The sequence below is a fragment of the Streptopelia decaocto genome (genome assembly GCF_964273445.1).
Source record: "Streptopelia decaocto genome assembly, chromosome: 14".
NCBI classification, from domain to species: domain Eukaryota; kingdom Metazoa; phylum Chordata; class Aves; order Columbiformes; family Columbidae; genus Streptopelia; species Streptopelia decaocto.
The window spans coordinates 10,210,473-10,234,710 of NC_138669.1; the positions used below are offsets into that span (position 1 = coordinate 10,210,473).

Consider the following 24,238-nt stretch of genomic DNA (forward strand, 5'->3'; position numbering starts at 1 on the left):
AGTTTGTGATCCTGTCAAGTCCAATTAGTAAGAAAGCTTTGATTTGTATAGAAGAAAAAGCTTCTGCGCTGCTTCGATAAAGGGCAATGCTGCTTTCTTGATTTAGGGCTGGAGTATTGTCTCAGCAGAAACACGAGGTACTCGAGCTGATTTGTACTGTAAACCTTCAGGCCTGAACAGACGTGGTCATGAAATATCCTTTGGCACCTTTCATTAAGAGCCATTATCTCTGCTTCCCTGGCCAAACTCCAACCTGGCTAATCGCATTCTGTTCCTCCGCATTTCCCCGGCCACTGCAAATGGGCACTGCAGGGTTCTTTGCTGCCTTTCGTTAACTCTTGTAGTGTTGTGGTTTGTTGGCAAGCAGCTCCTCTGCCTCATGCCACAAATGGCTTGTGTTTTGGTATTGGGCAAATTGAATTGGCGGCTTGGTGTAGTTTTTTCTCCATGTTTTGAGTTCCCCGTGTAGTGAAGATTCTTCTCAGTGTAGAGTACAAAATAGAAGGATGTGCAACAAAAGCAAGCGGTCCCTTTTGAAATGAAAGGTATATTGGAGTAGGAGTTCCAGAGAAAGAAGTTTGACACTGCTGGTTTTTCAAATAAAAGAAAAAAAAAATCAAGAAATAACCATACAGCTGCTGTAATAAAGTGCTTCCACTTACTAGATGAGAAAACCATGGTGCACTGTGGAAGATGTAGCCCAACATGGAAATGATTTCTCAGGAAGAACAGCAGCATGAGGCACCTGAAAATTGTTCCTAAGAGGCCTCTCAGCAACACTTCAGAACTCATATGTTTGGCTTTATTGCAAAAAAAAAGAGAAAAAAAAAAAACCAACGCTCCTTCTGGAAAAGAATGTGGTACGGGACTGTTTCCTGAGGCAGCCGAGGTTTATGAGTTGTCTGCTGGAATTAAGGCCCAAAGTCTCACCTAGCTCCTAAGGAACCTGGGCTTACATGGCCAGTGTTGTCTCTTTGTTAGTTTTCCCCAAAAACTTGGGTCTTTTTCCAACAAACTTAGAAGTAGAGGGATTACAAAGAGAAACAATTTCTGTAAGATTTTTATGGTGCTTAATAACTGTATGAAAGGAAAACCCAAATTAATGTTTCATCCAAGGGGATTCGATGAATAAGCATTATTAGAGAATCAAGATGGGGCAGAAGAATAAGGAACAAGCAGGTATTATTTACATGATCTTGGAGTGATTTATGTATCCTCTGAGTATGAATAAGAGATGTTAATACCTAAAAAGAATCAGCTTACTCTTTTGACAGTCAGAGTTTGTGTCCATTCTGCAGCTGGGGCACCGCGCCATAGGCAGAGTTACTGGGACTGGGGCAGGAAAAGGAGCGGGTAGCACAGCGAGCTTTCATGGCGGTTTGTTGCCAGCCACAGCGGTCATGTTGAAACTGTCAAGTTTTCTCCTGAGACATAGTAATATTCTGAGGCAGAACAATTCTTACCTGGCTGTGACTGCACAGCATTCCACCCTCTGCCTACTCAGGCCACAGAATTTTACCCAAATGGCCTCGCTATGTGTATTCAACACATCGGTTCTGACGTAGATTTGGAGACAATGAAAACCACTGTTCTTGCTAAGCGTAATGGCTTCTGGTGTTGGAGAAATTCATATGGGAAAACAGGATTTCTGATTTTCACTCTTTTATTTATTGTTATTGTATCTAGAAAAGCTTATTTTTTACCAGTTCTGTGCAGTGCTTTATCAGCCACTAAAATACAACAGGAGTTGCGAGCACCAGTTCTGTGGCTCTGATATTTGGGCTTTTTTGTTGCTTTGTAACTAAATAAGCCTTCTTTCTTCTTTCCCCAGAAACCTGCATTTGTACAATGGGCAGTTCTTTGGGCTGGCTGAGCTTACTTGATTGTCCTGAATGAAAGGACATTTGTTAATGAAAGGACATTGGTTAATTGCTTTTTTAAATCATGGAAAGTGAGCACTGAAGAGTGAGGAGGAAATCCCGCCTTCTCTGACAGTGCTCCCTTCAATCCAGCGTTTTGAGCCTGGCTTCCTCGGAGCTTGTCTCCGAAGCACAGTGTCATCTTGCAGTGACAGCTCCCAGAACAAAGGGAATGGCCACAGCAACGTCCCCCTGAATGGAACAAAGAACGTCCAGTTGTGTATGAGCAAAGGGCTGGAGCATTTGTTCAGTAGGCAGGTTGTTAATTCCACTGATTAGATCTGTCTGGAACAAACTGCAGCTGCCTTCAGAAAGGAATTGTGCGCTGTGGCCCGCAGGTGGCATTGCCTCCCCTCCTGTGCCTTGTCACATTGAGACTCCAGCCTGCCCAGTTGGGCCTTGCAGTAGGTGTCTGGTCCCACATCCTAAAATACACACGGTTCAAGGGCCAGTCAGTAACTTGCCCAGAGACCCACGCTTCAAATATAGGTCACTGGGCAGGATTTGCAGGTTTTAGTTATGAAACAAGCTCATGTACTGGTGATGCTGTGGCTAAGATGACAACTGGCTTGACAGCACAGCTCTCAAACATGCTCTTAATTTGTAGCTTAAGTATTTATAATATTGTTCTCTAGCCAAAGTGGCCATTTAGTTAATACAGTTTGTGGGAGAGCTCAAGCCTGTCTGCAGGTTCTCTTTGGAATGCTCCTTGCTAAGGTAATTTCCAAATAGTTGGCAACAGACCAGGGTGATATCGTTTAATGGGTATTTCAGGGGACTGGAAATCCCTAGATCTTTAATCCAGTTGTGGCTTTATTGCCTCTGGCAGATCAGTTAAGGGTTGTTTTATAAGTGGGGCAGTTTGTCTGCCATGGGAGGGTGCAGGCGAATTTGATGTGTGTGTTCGTGGCTAATTATGATTGCCCAGGGCTTGCTTAGTGTCTCCAACATTTTAAGCCTCAGGACTTCGAAGGTTGGGGTTTTCTGAAGCCAGTGATGGGATGAAGAGACTTGCTCATCTGCTTTCAAAGTTTCGTAGTATCTAAGATTCCTTAAATGCTTTAAAAATACTACTCAAGAGAGGCATGAAGAGACCATTAGTAGAAGGAAGCCAAGCTGCTGGTCTGTTTCCTGAGGGCTTAGTCAAGGACTCAGTGCTCAATCTTGAGCATTTTCCATTGCGTTGCTTAGAGACATTTTTCCAAAGAGCTCAGAACTTACCTTCCAATTAACCATAGAAGTGGTGGTTCCAGTGGGAACCGAGCACTCCTGAGAACTTGGCCCTGCTGCCTTTTCGCTTGCAAAGCCCTATGCACAGCCAGGAGACTACCAGTGGGCTGATCTTGCTTCCTGGTGTTGGAACACATTCTTTAACGGATACCAGGATTGCTATGTAAATATCTAGGTAATTAGTAAAGTTTGGCCTCAATACTTAAAGTTCATGTTCCAGATCAGTGCCTGGGAGTAGCTCTATCCCAAATGCAGTAAAAATCAGTGTCCTGTGCTGCAGCATTGTTTCGAAGGAATAGATGAAATGTGGATCCAAAAGATGCTGGCTGTGAACTTGGATACCTTTAGTTTATATTTCTTAAGGGAGAGCTTGTGGCTAATGCTGTGGACTAAGAATCGAGTTAAATGCTCTGCTCACAGCTTTGCTTTGTGTGCACAGAATGAATGGAAGCAAGTTACATAGACTTAGTGCTGTAAGAAGGGCTGCAAAGCAGGACATTGCAGTACCCAAGCAGAGGTGCCCTATATTCCAGGAAAAGGGGTATCTGAATAGTGTTTCCATGTATGTTTCTTGTCAGATAGTCTCAGACAGAAATATGGTGTGTTGCTCGGGGTGAGCACAGCAAATGTGACGTGGCAGGTATCCAGGCATGTGGCTGCCCAGCTCAGAGATGGATAGTTTAGTCTGTCCAGGGAATTGTTTCCCTGCACTCGCAATCCTCAGCTTCCTGGAAGTGAGTCCCTAAGCCTAGTTTCCATGTTAGTAATGTTAAAATACTGACCTGGAATGTTTTAGAAATGCAGCTGCATCCCCTAAACACTTGCCTGCCTTATGCAGGGTGTAGAGCTGGCTGGATGCCCAGTCCGAAAGCCGGGCTCTGCGCCTGCCTTGGGTGTTCCTGCCAGCGCACTCTGCGCTGGTCTGAGAACAGCGGGCGGGAACTGGGGATGGAGAAATGAAAACCACAGATTCAATCTCTAGAGCGATCAAACAAAAATATCCCTTTACTTCAGCTTTTTGGGGGAACTGAAAGGGCTTTGGGGCGATTGTTTTACTTTGTTGTTGCAATTGCTGTTTGGTATTGCCTGGTTACACACAGAAACGGCAGGAGTGGGACGGTGATGCGGGGGCAGGAGAGGGCGCTGCGGGAGCGGGATGCCTGTGTCTTCTCTTCCCCATTCCTGTATTAAAAAATTGCTATTTGCTCTTCTTGAGCCCCATCTTCTCAGTTGTGTCCAGCTGTGAAGCCAACCTACCCAGCCTTTCAAAGGCAGCAGCCCTGTATTCCTTCTGAATTGATATTTGTACGTATGGTGTCTCAAATCTAAGATGACAAATACCTCTTTCAATTCCTTATTTTAATCACATAATAAACCAAGGTCCAGAACTTCAGGCTACAGGAGGTACCGCTTCTGAAGCTGGTTACTGTGATGCAGGAGGACACGTAGCAACGCTTACACACGCCAACATCAGCATGAACAAATAAGTGCAGAATTCCTTTGGTTTGAGGCAACACATTCATGGTATTGTTTAAACAAAGTTCACCTGAACAGGTTTTATGCTGATTATTAATTCTATGTGACTTAAATATATAGGCTTATTAATAAATGCTTAGGAGAATGACAAAATCACAAATTATATCAGTGATCAGTAGACAAGATATAAAAATATGATGCTTCTGGCATTTTTCTGACCAGCTGAATATTGCAAGCAGGATTATACAGAAAAGTCCTTAGAAATCCCTTATTCTTTTTTCCTATTGTCTGTCTAGACTGTCTAATCTGCACTCAAGCTTCCAGAAATGGGGAGAGGATTTGTAGTTGCTTTCAGACTTTATGCAGCACGTTGTGTAACTCTGGGAAAGAGCAGCAAATGTCACAGAGAGAACTGGGTGACCAGCATCAGGGGGAGACAGCAGACTGAGGTTCAGCTCCAACAGAAATGTGGCTGCGGAAGAGACTGAGGCTGTGAGTTCCTGAAATCTCTGCTCAGCTCTGATGCTGCTTCGTATATGATCTTGAGAACTTGATTTCTGTCTTACATGGCATCAGGGATCCCTGTGAATGTTGTTTCTCTGCTGCACTGGTGTGCAAAATTCTGTTCTAGAAAGGAAGCTGTAGTAACAACTTCTTCAAAGAAAGGAAACACAGGCAAGTAAAGGATTTGTGCATTGTTTTTCATTATAAACATTAATTTCTCTATGCTACAGCACAGGGAAAAGATCGGTCTCTAGAAGACTTCAGTGAGGTCTTGTTAATGAACTTTGGGATCCTCAGATGAAGAAACAGGAAAATTGTCATGGAGAAGAAAATGCAATAAAAATGCCTTAAGTTTAATTATGCCCAGGGCAGGACAAACATCACAACTGTCTCCTAATATTAAGAAATCCAAAGCAACTCTTTTGGAAGGACTGTGGTTCCCCTGGATGCAAAGGGCAGTAAGTTAAGTAAAGATGACAAGTGCAGGAATAATTCATCACACGTTCTTATCGGCTTACCCCCATTTCTTGCCCGGCCAGTCTCCTGTATTGCTCACAGTCATTGTGCTGCTGCTGCTCCCCCAGAGTCTGGAGAAAGCGAAGGCTCAGCAACCGTGAAACAGTGAGTGCTGCTATTTAGAAATAGTCACTGGATGTCTCTGAACTGTCACCTTTCATACTTTCAAACATTACTGAAACATTCCCCAAACATCTCTCCTTTCTCTAGAAATGTTTTAATTTCACCTGAGTTACACCCCAAACTTGCTGATGTTTACTTTGTCGCTCCGAGCTCCTCCCATACAGATGCTGCAGAAGAGAAACACTTGGTGCTGTTGCCAAAAATGAGATGCTGTGAGGATGTGCCTAGTGGTGAGTGGATGTATCTTTAAAGGAGCAGAAATGGAGCACCTTGCTGCTTCCTATCCTAAGGCCCCTAGAGAACGATGTGTCTCCCTGCGGGATGTGTGGATCCCACCCGCTGACCAAGTGCTTTGCTTTAGGCAGCAGACAAGCCTCTTCTCTGCTCCTCTTCACAGCCCTGAAATCTATCTGGTGTTACATTTTCTTTCAATGAAGACAGTGAAGCAATTTCTGTTAAAATGTGCAATTTATTGATGGGACTTCCACAGCTGTGGTGAAATGGGTCCCTCCAGGCTCAGGCAACACCTGAGTAAAGTTTTGTGCTTGTGTGTTACATCAGTGCTTCTGGAAGCTTAAAGCCACTATTGATCGTGCTTTACCTGTGAAATCCAGCCTACAGCAGGCCTCCCTATGGAAAGTGAACATTGAAACTCAAGAGCAAAGACCTATCATTACTTTGGCATTGTACAAATAAGTTGTTAGCTCAAGGAATTTTTAAATCAGAAAAAAAAGAGCAAGCTTGTTGTTATACCTGTTCCATATTTATCAATAGGCAACAGTAGTGCAGAACACTCTGGCAATCATTACATTCATTTCTTAAAGTGAATCACATGAACAGAAATTGTTAAATGCCAGAGTACAATGTAGCTTATAAAACCCAACAGCCATCAGGAAACTTGTACTGATTGGGCTCTTAGATGTTGTTTTCCTCTTGCTTAGGAAAGAGAATTGTAGTCAGCTTGCAATCTCCCCAACATTGTTCATGAAGGAAGGAGACAAAAAGTACCAATGAAACAGAATGGCTGCAATTTAGTTAATTTTATGCAAAACACAATCAGCATTCAAACTGGGAGTTACCAAGCAGAACTGTATTGATAGAGCAGACAAAATATTCTCTGTGCATAAATGGTGAAATATTAAAACAAAATTTGAAAGAGACTCCTGGAACTTGTGTAACTGTAGACCAGAGAAGACACAAGGTGAAGTTCAACACTATCAAATGCAAGAGGAGTTCAGAGAGGCTGCACTTCAATCCCTGACACCCCAAGCTGTGCCCCTGCATGGTATGAACCACAGCAGCTCTGGTGCAACAGAAGCCCTTGTATCAGTGAGGAAAAACAGAAACTACTTTTCCAGAGAGTGATTAGAAGAGAGGGTGATTGCTTAGAGAAGATGGTTGCAAAGGATCTGTGCTGAGGAGAAGGTGGAGAGAGAAGAGCAACAAGGAGGTACTAAAGGCCAGAGAGAAAGGGAAAGAACTGCAGATCAGCTGGGGAATGTAATCGTGAAGGTGACAGCTATGCAGAGATCTGCTTTCTAGTCCGGAGACCCCAAAATTGATGATGGTGGACCTTGATGTCCCATTTTGCATTTTACTTAGCATGATAGACTGCTGTTAGCATTGAAGTTAACTAAGCAGTCACAAAATGCTTTTGTACAGAGCAGTGTGCACTCCTCTTTCCCAAACTTCATGCACCCCACTGAAATTTTCTGATTAATCAATCTTTGTGCCCCAAATCCCTGAAGCCTCCAGTGTCTGTGTTCTCTGTCTATAGCATAATCTCTGCCTAGAGCAGAAGCCGTGCATGCTTTCTCTGCCTTCATTTTCTGAATTTGCAGTGTTCCCTGAGTTGTAACCACCAACTGTGTTCAAAGACAACCAGAAGTCATTTGTGAGCCATGACTGAGGATCACGCTGACCATCGATATTTAGAAAGGATATTGGTTTGCAGAGGGAAGCCAAAAGCTACTCACTTTCTGCTGTGCTTCCAGCATCCCGTTTAGGTTGGTTTAATGCCCAACCTAGGCTGCAATTGAGGTTAGTGCTTTGGTTTTCCTTCAAGTTTCAGTTCTCCATACACTGTTCTGTTTGCAACGTTTGCTTGACATGACTGTCTGGGATGGTTTGATGGTGTTTTGCTAGAATTCCTGCGTGTACAGAAGCGAATAAGGGAACAGTCAACTCGGAAAGCCCGTCTTAAAATATAGTCCTGTTGGCTCGGGATAAGAAACACAGAGATCCCTTGCCCAAGCCTCTTCCATGGAATTTGTGATGCTATTTCAATTCCTGTGGTTTCCAGTAATCAAACAACCACTGGGGTCAAGCAAAAGTCAAGGTATAAAAATTTGCTGCTATGAGCCTCCTTACCTATAAGCTGGCCATATGTTAGAGGTATGGTTTGGGCTATAGCCGTTGTCTTGTATCTCTTGATGAGTGTATGTATGCATAATTCAAATGTGTGTGTGTGTGTGTGTGTTTGAATTACAGCCTGTATTGATTGACTTGGTCTCTGATAATAAACAGTATAAATAAATCAGATAGGAGTTAAAGCATTGATGTGCTGTAAGGGAGGAAAAAATTAAATTCAGTGCAGTGACCTTGAGCAGAATGTAATTTCAGAAGTGCCTTAAATATGCTGATGACATAAAATAACAGCTGAGGAAGTTGGAGGGGCAGGAGGGTAGGGGACAGAGGAATAAAACAAACTCATCCAAAATGATTTGGATTTATCAGGGTAACAGGCAGATAAGTGGCTTATGCAGTTTATTGTAGGGAAGTGTGAGGTAATGAGGCCGAGGACCAGAAGTACTAGAGTCCAGTTGGAGAGCAGCGTGGAATACAGATCAGAGCGTGGTGAAAAGGGCACACGCTGCACTGGGCAAGTCTCGTGCAAGGTGAACAGTTGTCCTGATGTTTCTCCTCCCACAGAGCTCAGTTCTACAGCTGCGCTCACCGCAGGGCTGAGAATGGCTGGTCCTGCTAAAGAGGTTCCTGTTCAGCATCGTCAGTCCGTGAACTGGCTTGTAAACAACAGCTGTGTTTACGATGACCTTTCTCTTTGAAGATCTCCACGTATAGATGTCGCTCTTTCTGGGAGCAAACTAAGTAAAGCAAAGAGGAGGATGGAGGAAATACAGCCGTGAGTTACAGGGACAGAGTCAGGCCTTGGCTTTTGGTGTAAAAACATGCCGGAATCCTTTCGTGCTGGTTTGACCGAGCGAAAATCCTTCAGAGGCTTTAAGATGCGTGTCTGCTAGTTGCAGATGAATAGAGGAGAATCCAGCTTTTGATGGTACAGGAAACATCTCTGAGTTGCCTGATAGTCCATCACACTGACTTTAGACTAGAAAAACAATGTGTTGTTTCAGACTGATGAGCACGCTGCTGGGCCACAGTAAAGCAAAGAGAAACTGGTCAGTCTTTCCAGTTGGCTTATCTGGAAGTAGATTCCATGCTTTTGAAAGTACTTGTTTTCTGGTTTTCTTTCCTCCTTTTTAGTTCTAATGTCTAAATTTTTTTTTTTTTTTTTTTTTTTTTTTAATGTTCCGTTTGTCCCCTAAATTGTAAGCTTTAGATTTTTCTCAGTTGTGGTCAAGTAGCTTTTGAAACCAAATCAAAGCAGAAATAATAGAAGGAGAGCTCTCTGCATTGAGGTCTGTTGATGTCCTCTCAGCTTTCTTCATGCTGTTAGATAACATATTAACTACCCCTGTTTAAAAGTGCTTTCTCAAACTTGACCCTTATCTCTAAACATCTTTTTTACACTTATTTTTCACAGAAAAAGAAAGGTAACGTTCCTGTCTTACATTCTACTGTCTCAGTTTCGTTTATGTCTAGAAAAATTGACAACAGTTGGTAATTTCCAGTATCTTAGTACTTAGGGCGTATCAATGACACAGACTTCTCTTCTTTGAGGCCTCGCTGCTTGGTGCTGCGTTAGATGGAAATCCATTATTGTCCCGAAGCCATCGCTGCGTGTGTTCTGTTTGCCAAAGCTCAGTGAGGAGCTACAGGGAAAACTCAACTGGGAAGGACAGAAGGTCAAGCAAGTCACAAATGGTAACTTGATCTCATAGCCTAATCCTTATGTCATAGCAGAATTGAGTCATGAGTTGGGAGTGGTGAAAGGATCCTTGGGGAAATAAGAGATGCACTTGGAATATTCCCTATTCTGAGTCTCTTCAGGATTTTGTGGCCTTTGACTAACATGCTGCCCGGTGCAGTGTCCCTGGAAGGGTGCTGGACGCTCTTTGAGATGCGCTCAACCCCCACCCAGAGACTTACATCTTCCTGGGGTTACTGATGTTGCAATAATAATAATAATAATGAAAGAAAGATGACCTCCAGGTACTTGTACCCCACGTTTCTGTTATCCGTTGGTTCTCCACAGCAAACGATCAGTGTTAGTTAAAATCTGCATCCTTGGAGTTCTGCTGTCAGTTTAGGCTGTTGTCACACACTTAGCTAATACCCTCTAGTAATTTTATTTCTTATTCGCATACACACTTAATGTCCTTAGTCATTAGACTGAAAAATGTTAACCTTGTCATAGTTAGTGACTGGAAGCAGAAAAGTCCATTTAATTCTCAGGGGAATGAATTCTAATTTTCTGCTTGTCAGAAAGTGACATTTTACATATTTTTCTCTTTTTTTCCACCAGTTTAGTGCTAAATTTAAATGTGTGTGTCATAGGAATAGACCTTTTGTCTGTGCTAAACACCCCAAAAGCCTTGGCGGGTGTCCAGTGTTTGAGACTCTTGACCAATAGCTGCTGCTAGAGCTTATTTCATGCACTGAAGAGAATGGGAGGTGAGAATGAAAAGTTGGAGATAAGAGGTCATTGCAGAGGGCACATTAGCATGCACGTCAGAATGCATATTTTTTTCCCCTAGAAAATATGGTTGAAAAGCAACTCATCTGGAATAAAATATCCAATGGAGAAGCAAATTATGTTAATCAAGCAGGCTAGCACTAATATTTGTCATTAAGATGTGACACCTTCTATTTAATGTCACAAACTACTGGGAGCCTTTGAAAAATGTACTGGTTGGAAGGCAAGTTGTCTGTAGATATTTAGTTCACCATGCTATGAAAGGGAATAACTTGTGTCTTGAAAAATAGATTGCATTTGTGGCAAAGAGAAAGAATCCTCCCACAGATTACAGCTGCTCGCTGCATTGTTGTGCTGGTGGTCTTATCTCATCAGTGGATATTTTATAAGGTTCTTTTTTTCTGGTACATCTCCATAAGGCTGTTCTGAGGAGGACATTGCGTGCTGGGAGCTTGATGTATTTTGAGAAAGAGACACCACTACAAAGAACCCTGAGTCTAAATAGCAAAGATGGATTAAGTAAAAATGAGGGATGGTTATTTTGCTTCTTACAGATGGGAACTGAAGCAAGGGAGAGTGACTGTTGTGGCCAAAGTCACCCTGGGAGTCCGTGGAATTGCATCCTGATCTTTGAAGTCCAATTTCAGTATCTTTACTTTCTGTTCCCTTGCTGCTGAATGTAGATTTAATATGCACATGTGTGATGAGCCAAACATGTTCTGCATATGTTTAGCCAAATTCTGACCTTAGGGACATGAGGCAAGCTCTCCCTGATCTCGTTAGTAGTGCTTTCATGGCTGAATTCAACCCAAAGAGTCCAAACAGTGCTGGCATTTAGTTTATGAAACTGAAGCCCCTCCTGGGCCTGAAGTTCGATTCATCTGCTTTTTGGTGTTATAACAAACCCGAGCTTCTCTGTGAGTTCTGGAGAAGAGTTGGCAGGTTGGTGGGTAATAAACTACATGGCTGATTGTCTGACCTCTTGTATTGTCTGTGCACTGCATGCTGATTAATGATTAGCATGTAACAAATTAATAAATCAATACCACAAACAAACCATCCATTACAGTGGCCTGTTTCTCTCGCCTCTGGGAGAGGAGAGAGAGACTCGCAGGCATTAAATTCTTCACTGGCCGTAAATGCCTCTGGACTACGTGCTGTCTTGATGCCTTGTGGATATGATGTACAGATGAGATTTGTTATATTCTATAGGTAATTTGGTATGTGCTGAAAAAGATGTGTTGCCAGAGAGGACTCAGCTTTGCTTGTGACTATAGCCAGGAAGGAAATGAGGTGGGCAACAACGTGTCTCTGCCCAAGTGAACCAGTAAGTGCTGTCCTTCCCTGTTTCTGCTCCAGCCTGTCAGCTGCATCTTGCCTTCTACTAGGAGACCATAAATATGTGGGGTTTGTTCATCATGCAAATATAATGCTAAGATGGAAGCTGTAATGGCCATGATGGGGGGCACAAGGAATTACTGCAGCTTTCATTTAAACAAAGAACATGACTGTGCTCTGGCAATAAGAGCATAATGGCTGCTTATTTTTTCCAGACAGACACTGCAGCTCACTGGGTTTTTTTTTTTTTTGGGCTCTTGCTTTATTTTTGTTTTCGCTCCAGCTTTTAAGGATGAGAATGTTGTGTCTGACGCATGTCAGCAAGCAAAGGAGATTCACGAGCGTAGCCGGGTTCATCTTGCTCCCCGGTGAGGAATAAAGCGCATTAAGCGTCTCTCACTTGCGGAGGAGAAGGGGGGCTGCGCTCGGGCTGCGAGGAGCGAGGCGGCACTGCCAGCTCTGGGTCAGGCTGGAGCAGGCGCTGCGTGGCACACTCGGCAGGACAGACAGACAGCGCGTGTCACACGGCAGCCTGGAGCCACTGCTCCCAAAAAGCAAGAGACGGGAGGGGGAGTGGAGGTGTGGGGGTGAAGGCTGCCGCGGCTTGTTTGGGTGCGAGACTTCTCTACAGTGATCTTTCTGGAAAGCAGACTCGGGAAAAATGGATCAAATAAAGAGCCTTAATCAAGGAAGTGGAGAGAGAAAAATGGCCATTTCTACACTCCCTATATTAGAACTCCAAACAATGCTGTTCTCGGAGCTGTTACAGAAACAGTGCTTAACTGGAATACTGCTCAGCCGTGTTTAATCCCACTCTGGTACCTGCAAGGCCTGATCCTGCAGTCAGTTGGTGTCAGCAGAATCACTTAAAAGGACAGGGGGAGGAATGAAGATTCTTTCTGTTGTGTTTGTTTCTTTGTGGTTGCATCTATTTTTGTGCTTGGAAGTTCTCAGGGGTATTTCAGTCTTTATTTCACTTCTTTAGTGAAACAGATAAAGCATGGGAGGGAAAACATAAGGGAAAGGGCCAAATTCAAAGCTGAGTCAAACTCGGGCAACGTACACAACCTGCAACCACAAGGTGTAATTTACATTAATACAAACACGTTGTAGCGACTAATCACTTCAACATTTTGGCCCAATTTCAACTGCAGCGTGCACCTCACCTAAACCAGGGTGCATAAGGTTATCACATGATAAAGAAACAATAGAGCTTGGACCAGACCTAGGGAGCTGCCTCACAATAAAAATGGTGAAACTGCATCTCCATTAGAATTAATTTCCTGGATTCTGGGTTTACTGATGTAACCTCTTCATTCCAAAACAACTAAATGAATAAATACAGACTTGGAAATCCCAAGCTTGCCTTATTATTGCAATAAGTGTGCAATGCACATTGAATGGCGATAGATTTATGGTCCTTTGACTTAAAGTGCAACTTCAGTTGGGTAAACTGTGTCTGATCTAAAGTTTCGATAGGCACCCAAGTATTCAAAGGTTTGGGTGCCATAGGGCTTTAGATACACTGGAAATGCCTGAGGAACAGGTGAGGTGCCCCAGACTGGAGCTGTGTTCTGGGAGGTACAGAGATGTAGGGAGTAGGGCTGGAAGGCATTTCAAACTTCCATTTTCTCTCTCTGCCTGTGGCCGCAGCAGCTCACACCTGTACCATGGAATACGTTCATGCTGATTATTTTTAAAAGTAAACCTAGTACTTAAAGTGTATTTATTTATTATAGAACATTTTAAATTGTGGGGAAACGAAGCCAAAACTTGGGCAGAGTTTTCTTAGTTTGCTACTAGGAAATCAAGAACCTAATATTCACTGAAATAGAAAAAAAGAAATGCACCATTCTTCCTGAAACATGATTACCTTTTTCTTAGCTATCATTAAAATTCTGAGCTTTTTGTTACTGACACAAGTCAGGAGTAATAAACCTGAATGATATGAAAGATTTGACAGGTAATTATCATCAGAGATACTCTCAAAAAAAGGTACTTTAATGTATTGTACTATAATGTACTTAGCACATCTCTTCCATAAAATGTAACCTCTATTATGCATTTCCAAAGAGTAGGCAGTGTGCTTATTCTAAGCGCAGATTTTTCACATGCTCTTGTCTCTCAGAAAAAAAGCACCAAGAAGTAACAACCAGCCTTTGATGTTTGAATTTCCAGTGCTGTTGCTAAACACATAGTGAATTTTTTGTACTTGTAGGTTTACTAAGGCTGTGTAATGTTACTTTTGAGATCAATATACTGATTGAAGAATAACTAAAGCATTAAAGGCTGGAAAAGTCTTACCCTGGGGATCAGACGTAAATGACGTTCTGAAGAATACATGTGTCCAGCCGGAATTTGCATGTTATAGTAAATATAGTTGTATTTGCTTAAATGATGAGGAATTAAATTAACCTGCTGTGTTTACTCTTACAGTTATCAGATGGTCTGACCTCATCCCATCCTTCTCTGAACAGCCGTGGACTGTCCGTGAGCTGCAGTGTTGCGTGGTGGCAGCTGAAGCCGCGGCAGCTGGTGATGGTGCAGAGGAAGATGCTGCACAACCCTGTTGGTGAGCTCCAGGCTCTCTGCAAGCCCTGCCCTCAGTGCCCGGCGGCTTTACCACCATCCTGAGATGGTTTTGCACATTTCATACCCTGTCAGAGCCTGTGACACCCAGCACTTATGCTGGTAAGTCTTACTTCGAAGGTGGCAACGCTACGTCTTTCTGCGCTATGAAAAGCTGCCCTGTGGTACTCTTCAGGTTCTATCAGGGAAATTATGGAAATCAATCCACCACTGAGGCACACAGCAAAGGGCATTATTTTTAACCCATTTGAACGTTCTCTGTGTAACAGAGCAAGTTCTGAGACCTGTGTGAGCAGCAAGTCAAAATTGTCTCCAATCCATCTGACAAAAATAATGATCCTTTCCAGTGTTTCGCTTCACTGGTGCAACATGAATCAGATTTGTATTGTTTTCACTAAGTTTCTGGTTGTGTTTTGAATTTATTTCTCGATATTGTAGGTCTTTTCCGGGTGCGATAGAGCAGACTGAAGGGGTGACGTTTTGTTCACCGGCAACCTGAGCGGTTTCACAGCACAACGGTATCATTTTCCAGTGCAGTTAAATTTATTACACTCTGGTGCTATGAAATGGTTTGAGGTGCTTTCAGCTAGTTAAGTTAACAATTTGATGGGATGTGAAAACCACAGGAGTCAGGAAGAAGGTAATAGTCTGTGAGCGGGCCTTATCTGCCTTGCTGCACTAACACTTCTGGTTTCAAGGGGAACTAAATACAACATGTTTAGGAACATAATGCAAGAAGTAACCTGAGTCGGTCTTCACGTGGGAGTGGAGATTTCTGCTCTGTTTGCCAATGACTGTGTTAGACTGTCTGTCGCTTTGGTACTTCGTAGAACATGGAAGAAACCACAACAAATCCTTCACTAACAGGGGAAATGATGTGTGTGAATGGGGAGCCGTTTCTGAAAAGAAAACAAGAAAATCTACCCTGTCTGTTTTGTTCTTAGGCAAATGATAGCAGAATTCGAGGTGCCTCAGGCTGACAGAGTGGCCAATAGCAGGAACTGGAGACAGTGATTTTTGCACAAGCTCAGCACTGCAGTGGGCATCCAGCAGGACACGCACAGCATGTAACTTTGTAGAAACGTCTCATGCAGAACAGTAAATAGATTTATTCCCTAAGTGGCTGCCTTTTCCAGTAGCTTGATCAATTGGCTACACACATGCCGTGGTTACTTTTCATTCTGCTGCTTTCAAAATGTGTAGCAACACTTGTGTGGTGACTGCAGTTTGAGTGGTGCTACTTATTCAGAATCACCATTTGGCTACCATCTATTCAGAAATCTTTATTCTTTGATGCAAAATGCATTTTAAATAAATAATAATCTTTCAACTCTGAGCTGCTGGTAAAATATATTAATGAAATTATAAATAGCAAGTGCCAGTTCTGTGCCAGTTCTAACAGCACAGAAAAGAACACATTGTGAAGGAAAACACACCAGGTTTTTGTCACCCAATTTTGTTGTTTATAAAGCAAGTGCTTGTGAGAAATATAATTCCAATTTCATAATTCTTCAGCTGAAATACAAGCCATTTAAACCTCTGCTGTTATTTCATCACACACCCAGGAGAGTACACGTAGGCACACGTCCATGGTGGCAAAAGATGCGTCTCTGACCTATTTTCATGTCCAGCTGTGGTGACTCTGTATCATGTACAGTAACATCTTTGCATATGCAATTCTGAAAGCATAGTTCCTTTGTAAAACGAGCCTGTTACCAAAGAACAAATTTATCTGAAACAAATGACAAAAGATAAGATGGCTTTAGATTTCTGAAAAATTTTAGCAAAGACAACATCAAAATAGACTGGCACATCGTTTTCAAGCTTTGGTTGAAAATAAACTGTGAAACTTATGTATGTTTAGGATCATGCCATTCTGCCCTGACATGCACAGCAGCACAGGTCTAAGACTTCTATACAGAATTAAAATTATCTTTTCCTGCATTTTTGAAGCAATTTAATTTTGTTTTGCAGCCTTTGCCCAGTGCGTGCACAGAGTTTACTAACACCGTCCTGACCCTGGAGATGGTGTGATATTTTACAGTGTGCAGTGACATTTATGTGCCCAACTTGGCTCCAATAAATAGGTTAATTTCTGCAAATCAAATGCCAGGTTTGAAACATTATAAGGCGACTTAATAATTCTGTATCGGCCTTTTGGATTCACGATTGGGGGAGGTGACTGGGCAGTTCTTTGTCAGCTGCAAATCCACAACTTCTACACAATTTTTTCTGATATAAATGGCCAAACTGAAAGTGTTGGGAAAAGTAATACTCAGGTTTATGGTTCCACATATTCTTGAACACCAAACCCCTGAATACATGTGTTAATTAACCAACAGATTTCTGATAGAAGAGTTGAAATTTTAGACAATCCTCCTTACTCATCCCAAATTAGGTTATATCAAATTATCTCCTGAAGTAGAAGTACTTTAAATGATGGAAAGTATATATATATAAAAGCCTTACTGTTAGTACAGAGTTAATATTCAGACATTGAGAATAAGATTCAGAAATGTCCAACTGTAAACGCTGGACAAAGAATTTATTTTGGTTTTCAAAATCAAACCATGACTCATACGGATTTGGATTTCACTTCATACAAACATCCACTAGATATTAGGTGCCAGCGTTGGTTCTCCAACATAACATTTTGTAAAAACTGATCTTGAAGCTCCCCTGTCATTTGGTCTAAATTAATGTAGGTTTTTTGCTAGTAAATTACATAGTAATCTTTACTATAGCTGTTTATATAAATCCGAAAAGAGGATCTATGTGTGAGCTTGAAGTAAACTGAAGAACCATTAAAACAAATAAAGGTACAAACCTAGCAATGACAAGAAAGCACACTGTTTTAAAATGTTGTTCTTGCAATTCTTTTACTTGTTCAAAGAACAGTTTACACGTTAATAGCTAAACTGCAATTTAGCTTACATTTCCAGAGTCGAATTCCAAGTTATTCTTTATTCTGTTTTTTAGGTAATGCGTATGAAGCTATGTATTCTCATTCTGGGGTAATCTTTCCAAAGGATATGAGTCACTTCTCCGTTATTTATGAAGAATATGGGAAAAGTAAAATATTTTGTGGCATTTGGAAATGGATGTAAAAATAAAAAAAAATAGGTGGGATGTTGATCATTGTGAGTCATTTCTTGGGAAGAAGGAAAGAACAAACACTAGCTGCTGACCTACCGCTATGAAAACTAGGGATTTACTGCTGACTCAAATAGATATTGATAGCTGCAGAACACAAAGGAGATCTTGCAGCAGGATTAAAGAGGAAACTCTTGCCTCTTTAAGTAATAAGGAGCTGCCTGTGTTGACTTCTTGGAGGCTGCTATTTGTTTAAACAATCTTCTCGTTTAAACACGTTAGCCAATTAGAACTACATGCTGCCAACAGTTGCTACAACTGAGTCTCCTCCTGAGTTTCCAGAAGTCCTGGCCAACCTTCAGGTAGGGAATGAGGCACAAGACTGAACTCCATGGCACTGAGGTAGCTCCATCACTGACTCCCAGTGCAATCGCCTCCTATTTCTGAGACTTTCACCAGTCTTGGTTGGTATAAATATTGATATAAACAAAACTGAAGCAATGTAAATACTTTGTAACACATTTGCATTCTGATCAACTAATTGAAAAAACAAACAAAAACATACAAAAACTGTTCTGATCCCAAAACTGATTTTTGAAAGTGACTTTATGTCACTGTTGCCTTTGTATATTTTATTCATACCATTCAAACAGCTGCACTGGGAATTTCTCACTTTTGTGTGTAACTAAACAAACTACCAGTAAAGCACGCACAACACAAAAGACAATGCATTTAATAATTATGACTTCACCGTATTTACAATTTACCTTTTTTTTTTTAAAGCTGCAGTAGACGCACTATGAAGAAGTCTGATAATTTTATTTTCTGCGGGTGTAGGTTTTTTTGCTCTGTTTTTATTATTGAGGAAAGCTGCTTTTAAGCAGCTGCTTTAAGTCCTGCCTGCTACTCTTCTCTGCCTCTTATTCTTTTTCTGTACCAAAGTGATGCTTTTGTGCCAGCACAGGCACTTGAGCAACTCAGTAGTGGGCCAGGTCAGGGTGCTGATTGAGAACTAATTCTAAACGCAGATTCCAGGACTGGTAAGTGATGGATTGGGAACGAGCAGCAGGGTAGGATTGTCAGGAACATGTCAGTCTGTATTTATCTTTGAAAAAGCTGCTGTGAAACTGAGTCTGAATGAAGGCTGGCACGGAGAAACAATTATAAAAACGTGTTCTGTCATTACAAAACACGTTTTTTATAGACTTCCAAGAAATATTTTAAAATCATAGTCTTATTAATAAAAATAAAAGTAGTACCTGCTCTGCATTCTTTATATGACTTTATTCATTGTTACTTCTAAGTAAACCTGAAGCAGCATTAATAGGTTGGATGCCAAACATTTCAAAAAATCAGTAACAACTACAATGCTACATCACAATGTTTGGACTTTACCAAAATGATTGTGCATGTTTACATAAACCATTTTTAAAGCATAAATGTTTAACAGTCCAACAGTTTACTATAGAATGTTAGCTTAGGGATGCAAATGGATCCACGTGCCTGTTGTTTCTTCCTGTCAGTCAGAGGGCTCACGTGGCCATTTCAAATCCTTAAAAAAGGCACTTTTGCAGCTGAGGATTTGATAACCACGTTCAAGTTCCAGCCCTGGAACAGCTGATCTCCAGCCAATGAACCCCTGGGTGGTCCTCGGTACTGGAGGAGATGGCATCACCTAGAACAAAAGTGACATGTAGAATTCAATGATTAAAAGGTTTTTTATTGTAATTTCTATCATGCAACATCCTCTTTTGTGCTGCAGTGTGGATGAAAATGAGAATTTATGAAAAATAGTGGTTTAAAATGCAATCTGCTGAATTAACATCCTGAGCACACACTGACATTAATGGAAGGAAATAAGAACTTTAAAAGAAAGCCCAGATGCATGCAAGCTTGATTTATAATACAGGATAGTTTATAATTTAAAAAGTTATTAGAATAATTTAGGTCCTATTCTATAGCAAGGCACAGGGAAAGAGAGAAGTAAAATGGACAAATTCCAATGAAGTAACTAACTTTAATTTATGACCCTTCTAAAAAAGTGCCTAAATAGGTATGTATGACAGGAAACCAAAAAGTTATTGTTTAGTAGTGTATGTTAGCAGACTTTTTTTTTTTTTTTCCAAAAAAAAGTTTTGCTCAGTACCTTTCTAAGGGCTTTACTGGCTTTACATTATCAACATAATTTTATTTTCAGCTTTAGATTTTTCCCTTACAGAATAATAATGATAATAATAATATTTAAAATGAGATAGCTTCTCTAAACAGGAGACATAGCATTTCACACTTGCTGTAATGTATTTGGTAGCAACGCAGCTACAGAATAATCATTTTGTGGCCAAATGCTAAAGATATTTCTGACTAAGCTGGCCTTTGCATCAAGAACCGCTTAGCTGTTCCACCTTCTTTCTACTTTAAAAGATGGGTAAGCATCAAGTTAATCTGCAACTAATCTAGCTAAAAAGGAAACAAAACAAAAGCCAAGAGCCTCTGTTCACTGACTGCTGTGCTTACTTTGGCTGAATCATCTCAATTGGGCACGTTATATCATTTTAGCATCTGGGGACTTAGCAGAGAAATACACAGCAAGAGAACAATGTTTCAGTTCTCTTGCCAGAGCTGCTTCACTTTGTTCTTTGGCCAAGATTAGAAAATGTTTATGATATTTAGGTGGAGCAGTTCCTCTGAAAAGATAATTTTTATGGCCAAAAGTGCCACCCACTGAGCAGAATAATGAAGGAAATCATGTCCCACTTATGATCTAGGGAAGGGACTATGAAGAAGCAATTATTAACATAACCTAGAGAGAAGAACAGATCTGATGACTGTTACTGTTAAGGCAAACGTGCAGGAGGACACACAGTTCTGAATAAGGACTTAAACTTCACTCTGAAGATGTAAAGGGTGATCTAAATAACAGCTAACCCTTATCTTCCTTAGCAAATAAAGATTCTGAGATGAAATTGAAACTACGATCCCTATTTCAGTATGCAAAAGGCTGTGCATGCTGCTGCAGGAGCTGATTTTAGCTGCGCAATTTGTTAACACATGTACACCCCCACTGTGCTGAAGCACAGGTAAACTTGACTGAAACTGGAGGCTTGAGACAAAACTGAAATAGCTCTAATGGCACAAATGCTGTCATTTCATTTCTCTGCCATACTCAGCACCAGCTCTTAACATTTGTTTCAATTTAATCTCAGTAAAAGCTTTTACTGCTTCCTCACCTTATGTCCCCATCCCTGGAATCCTTTGAAAGAAAGCCAGTTCAGCAACTAGGAATTTCCAATCTCTTTTGTTTCCTTAATCTTTTCTAAGTGGACTAACCTTCCTTTTTGTTGGCATATTCTGCTCCTCCTTTTGTGAAGTTCCTCTCCCAATGTCACTGATTTAGCTGCCTGTGTAGTTATCCTATTCGTTGGTCATTCTGACACGGTACATTTATAAATCAAACCATCCACGTGGCACTCTAATTTCCAGCTGTTTGACAACTTTTAGACTCAGGATATATGAATATAAATAATATCATTTCATATTGTTATGAACTGGCTCATTAGAACTGGCTTCTTGCTAATTTGTGCCACTAAAGAGGACAGCGGCGTCTCTGCTGAAAGAAGACTGTTTTATACACAGCAAGAAAAATGACTGCATCTAAATCAATAGTTAAAACAGAGAGCTAGGGTTATGATAGGCCTTGAAATAAGACATATATTAATATATGTATATTAGAGAAGTGAATGGTCAGCATAAGTGGCTCTGTGAGCAGGCTCTTGTGCTGAGCTGTACAGCTGACCTGTTAGTGGGTGTCACAGAGGAGTGCCTGGGGGAGATGCTTCACAAAAGGATGGTTTTGTACAGTGAAAGCTCTGGGAACTAACCACCATATCCAAAGGGCAATTCCTTGTCTTAAATGAATGCTTTTAAAGCATTGCTCGAGTTGCAAATACAATTTACTTTGACCTTTAGTTAAAGGCCCACCTCTACAAGACAACTGATTTTCAGAGCTTGTGTGGTTTCTTAAGACCGATATTGCTGTATTGCAATTTTAAAATCTAATTTTCTAACCTTAATGTATTTTTCCACAGGTGTCACAGGTCGAACCTGCAGATGTTCTGGAAGCTCTATCTTGGGCTTTGTATTTTCTTTCTTTTCATCTTCAATCAACTAAAACCAAAACATCAACATTAAAAATTGGATTCTTTATCTTTTGCAATATGCTGTAATATCTGAAACCTGCACCATTCCCATCATTGTTGCATCTGAACTCGCTGTTCTTTCCATCTGAAACAGGACTGCTTATCGTAGTGCTTTGGAAATTGTTGTAATGTATATTTTGGTTTCAGAAAGCAATGTAATTCTGAATTTCAGATGAAAGGCTAAATACTGCTGAGTGATTCCAACTCTCTTAACTGTATCACTGGTCCAAAAATGGTTAGAAATATATCTTACATGATCACAAAACAAACATTAATAAATACTAAATACACTTGTTCACCAATAGGAACAATGCACAGTTTGTCAACTTTTCAGCTGTAGTTCTATTAGTAATGTGCAAAGGATGAACTTCGAAACCTAGAGCACCAAGGTTTTCAAAGGTGTTAATTTAGATGCATATAGGAATTCCCAAAATATCCTAGAACAGATTAAGTACTTCTAGCCCCATGGAAAGTACATTTATAGCTCATCAATCCTGTTCTTTAGCAATGAAATACTGTGATTCCAAAAGTAACATTATGTGCTACTATATTCTGATATCTAAACATCGCTGAGAACAGTCATGTCTCCAAATATTGTCATTTGTTGTAAATTCCCTCACTGAAAATTTTAATTAGCTAGAACCTTTTCTCCTAGATTTTAAAACTACCATATGGATAGACAAAGGGGAAATATTTTCCTGTCAGTGTGCATCTAGTATTTGTTAACACTATTGGGAGTCATGTTTCTCAAGAGAATTCTATCAAAATACGCATCGCATATAAATTACCATTTGCCATATTTTATTCAGAGGAAAACTGAAACTTTGAACCCATCTTAAAAGTAGTGCACTTGCTACCTCGGAACTTGGCTTAGTAAAGCATACTCAGTACTTTTCTAGTCTTCTGTGCTCTTGTAATTTTGTGTCTCGATAAATCTGCATCCATGTAAATTTAATGCGTTGCTTATGTGCCATTCAATTTTACCTCTTCAAGAGGTGTTTTCAAGAATCCCCACTTGTGAGACCACCTCTTGGCAGCTTCTAGTTCAGTTTCAATGTTTCTTTTCCTGAAACAAACAGAAAAAATACTTAAGGTGACTTAGTAAACTTTCATTAAAAAAGCAAAAACAACATGCAAACCCAACTACAAATGTCACAAAGCACTTTAGCACAAATCTTTAGACCTTCACCTCAAAACAACAAGTTTATGTGCGAGTTAACAATTGTCTGACACAGAGATAATGGGAAAACGTTTTCCAAGGGTTGGAAATGAAACAGCAGGTGTGAACATGCTACCTTGCAAATTAAGTTTATGTTAGGAATTGGAGATCAAATTCACTATACTTTAAAAAAGAAAAAAAAAAAAAAGGAAATAAGCATCAGTGTCCTTTGATACATATTTCATTTACTATTGACTGATGAAACGACCGTTCTGGCTCTTTTCCCAGCGGGAGGCCGCAGGGAAGCGCTCCCTGCCGCCTGTGTCCCCTCAGGGCTGTCCCACCTCAGGGCACTGTCACCCCTGGGCTTTTTGCAGACAGCAGATCCGATGGGCACACGCGCTCTGCAAACACAGGCGAACGAAGGAACAAACTCCTTCAGCCTCTGCCCGCCGGGGAGCGGACGCGGAGCTGCCTTGTGCGGGCGGGGAAGGAGGTGGCCGGGGCCGTTACCAGATCTCGTCCTGCGCTACGAAGTTGTAGAGCTTCGCCATGTCCGGCTGAGGCGTTGCCGGGCGACGGCCGTTGAAAAAGGGCGGGAAGAGCGCGCAATGTTTTCCGCTCGCGGCGGCTCCTTTGTTTCTTCGCCAGTGATTTTTTGGGGGGGCGTGTATTTGATATTTTAAAATTATTATTTTTTATGTTATTCAGTAGGAAAAGATGTTTGGATTAAGACGATGAAAAGCTGTTATTTTGCGTGAGGAGTCAGCCGTATTTCAGAAGAGAAGGTGTTGTCTGAACTATGTAATTTACTGATTAACCAAGCTCCCGTTAGCAGAAAACAAATACTTGGGTGCCGTTCTGGATACCGAGTTCTTAGGAGCTTATTTTAAGCCTGGACAAGGGACTTGTTCAACAGCCAAAAGCTTGCAGTATTTTTTAATGGCTTTAACGGACATGAAAAGCTATTGAAGGTGTGTTGTGGGTTTTCTGTTTGTTTGTTTTTATTTTTATTTTTTTTAATAACAGCTTGTTACCATGTCCAAAGCTCAGACCCTGTGTGCCATGATGGTTGGTTGTTTCTGTTTAGTCTTTTAACTTGCTATTTACAGTTTCTAGCTCTTCTTGATACACACCAAAATTACCTTTTGGTAATTGTAGTGGGAAATTACATCAGCCTTGTGACATACGGTGTCTTTCTGATCCATTTTTCTGGTAGATGTTCTTTACAAACTATGTGCTATTATTAGAAGTTCTGAGA

The 24,238-nt window shown here is 41.1% G+C and overlaps 1 protein-coding gene and 1 long non-coding RNA gene across 2 annotated transcripts; one reads left to right on the plus strand and one right to left on the minus strand.

Annotated features, from left to right (window-relative positions):
• The first annotated feature begins 9,595 nt into the window (after positions 1 to 9,595).
• Positions 9,596 to 17,733, plus strand: LOC309446112. Its single transcript, XR_014185416.1, has 4 exons — positions 9,596 to 9,830; positions 14,377 to 14,631; positions 14,968 to 15,047; positions 17,509 to 17,733. It is a non-coding gene; the product is annotated as an uncharacterized lncRNA (long non-coding RNA).
• A 1,172-nt stretch (positions 17,734 to 18,905) lies between these two features.
• Positions 18,906 to 23,547, minus strand: CIMIP1 (ciliary microtubule inner protein 1). The gene is made up of 4 exons (XM_082065443.1): positions 23,491 to 23,547; positions 22,803 to 22,884; positions 21,688 to 21,786; positions 18,906 to 19,297 (listed from the first exon to the last, which is right to left on the minus strand). The coding sequence occupies exons 1-4, from the start codon at positions 23,529 to 23,531 to the stop codon at positions 19,142 to 19,144; spliced, it is 378 nt and encodes a 125-aa protein (XP_081921569.1). The 5' UTR covers positions 23,532 to 23,547; the 3' UTR covers positions 18,906 to 19,141.
• Positions 23,548 to 24,238: the final 691 nt, after the last annotated feature.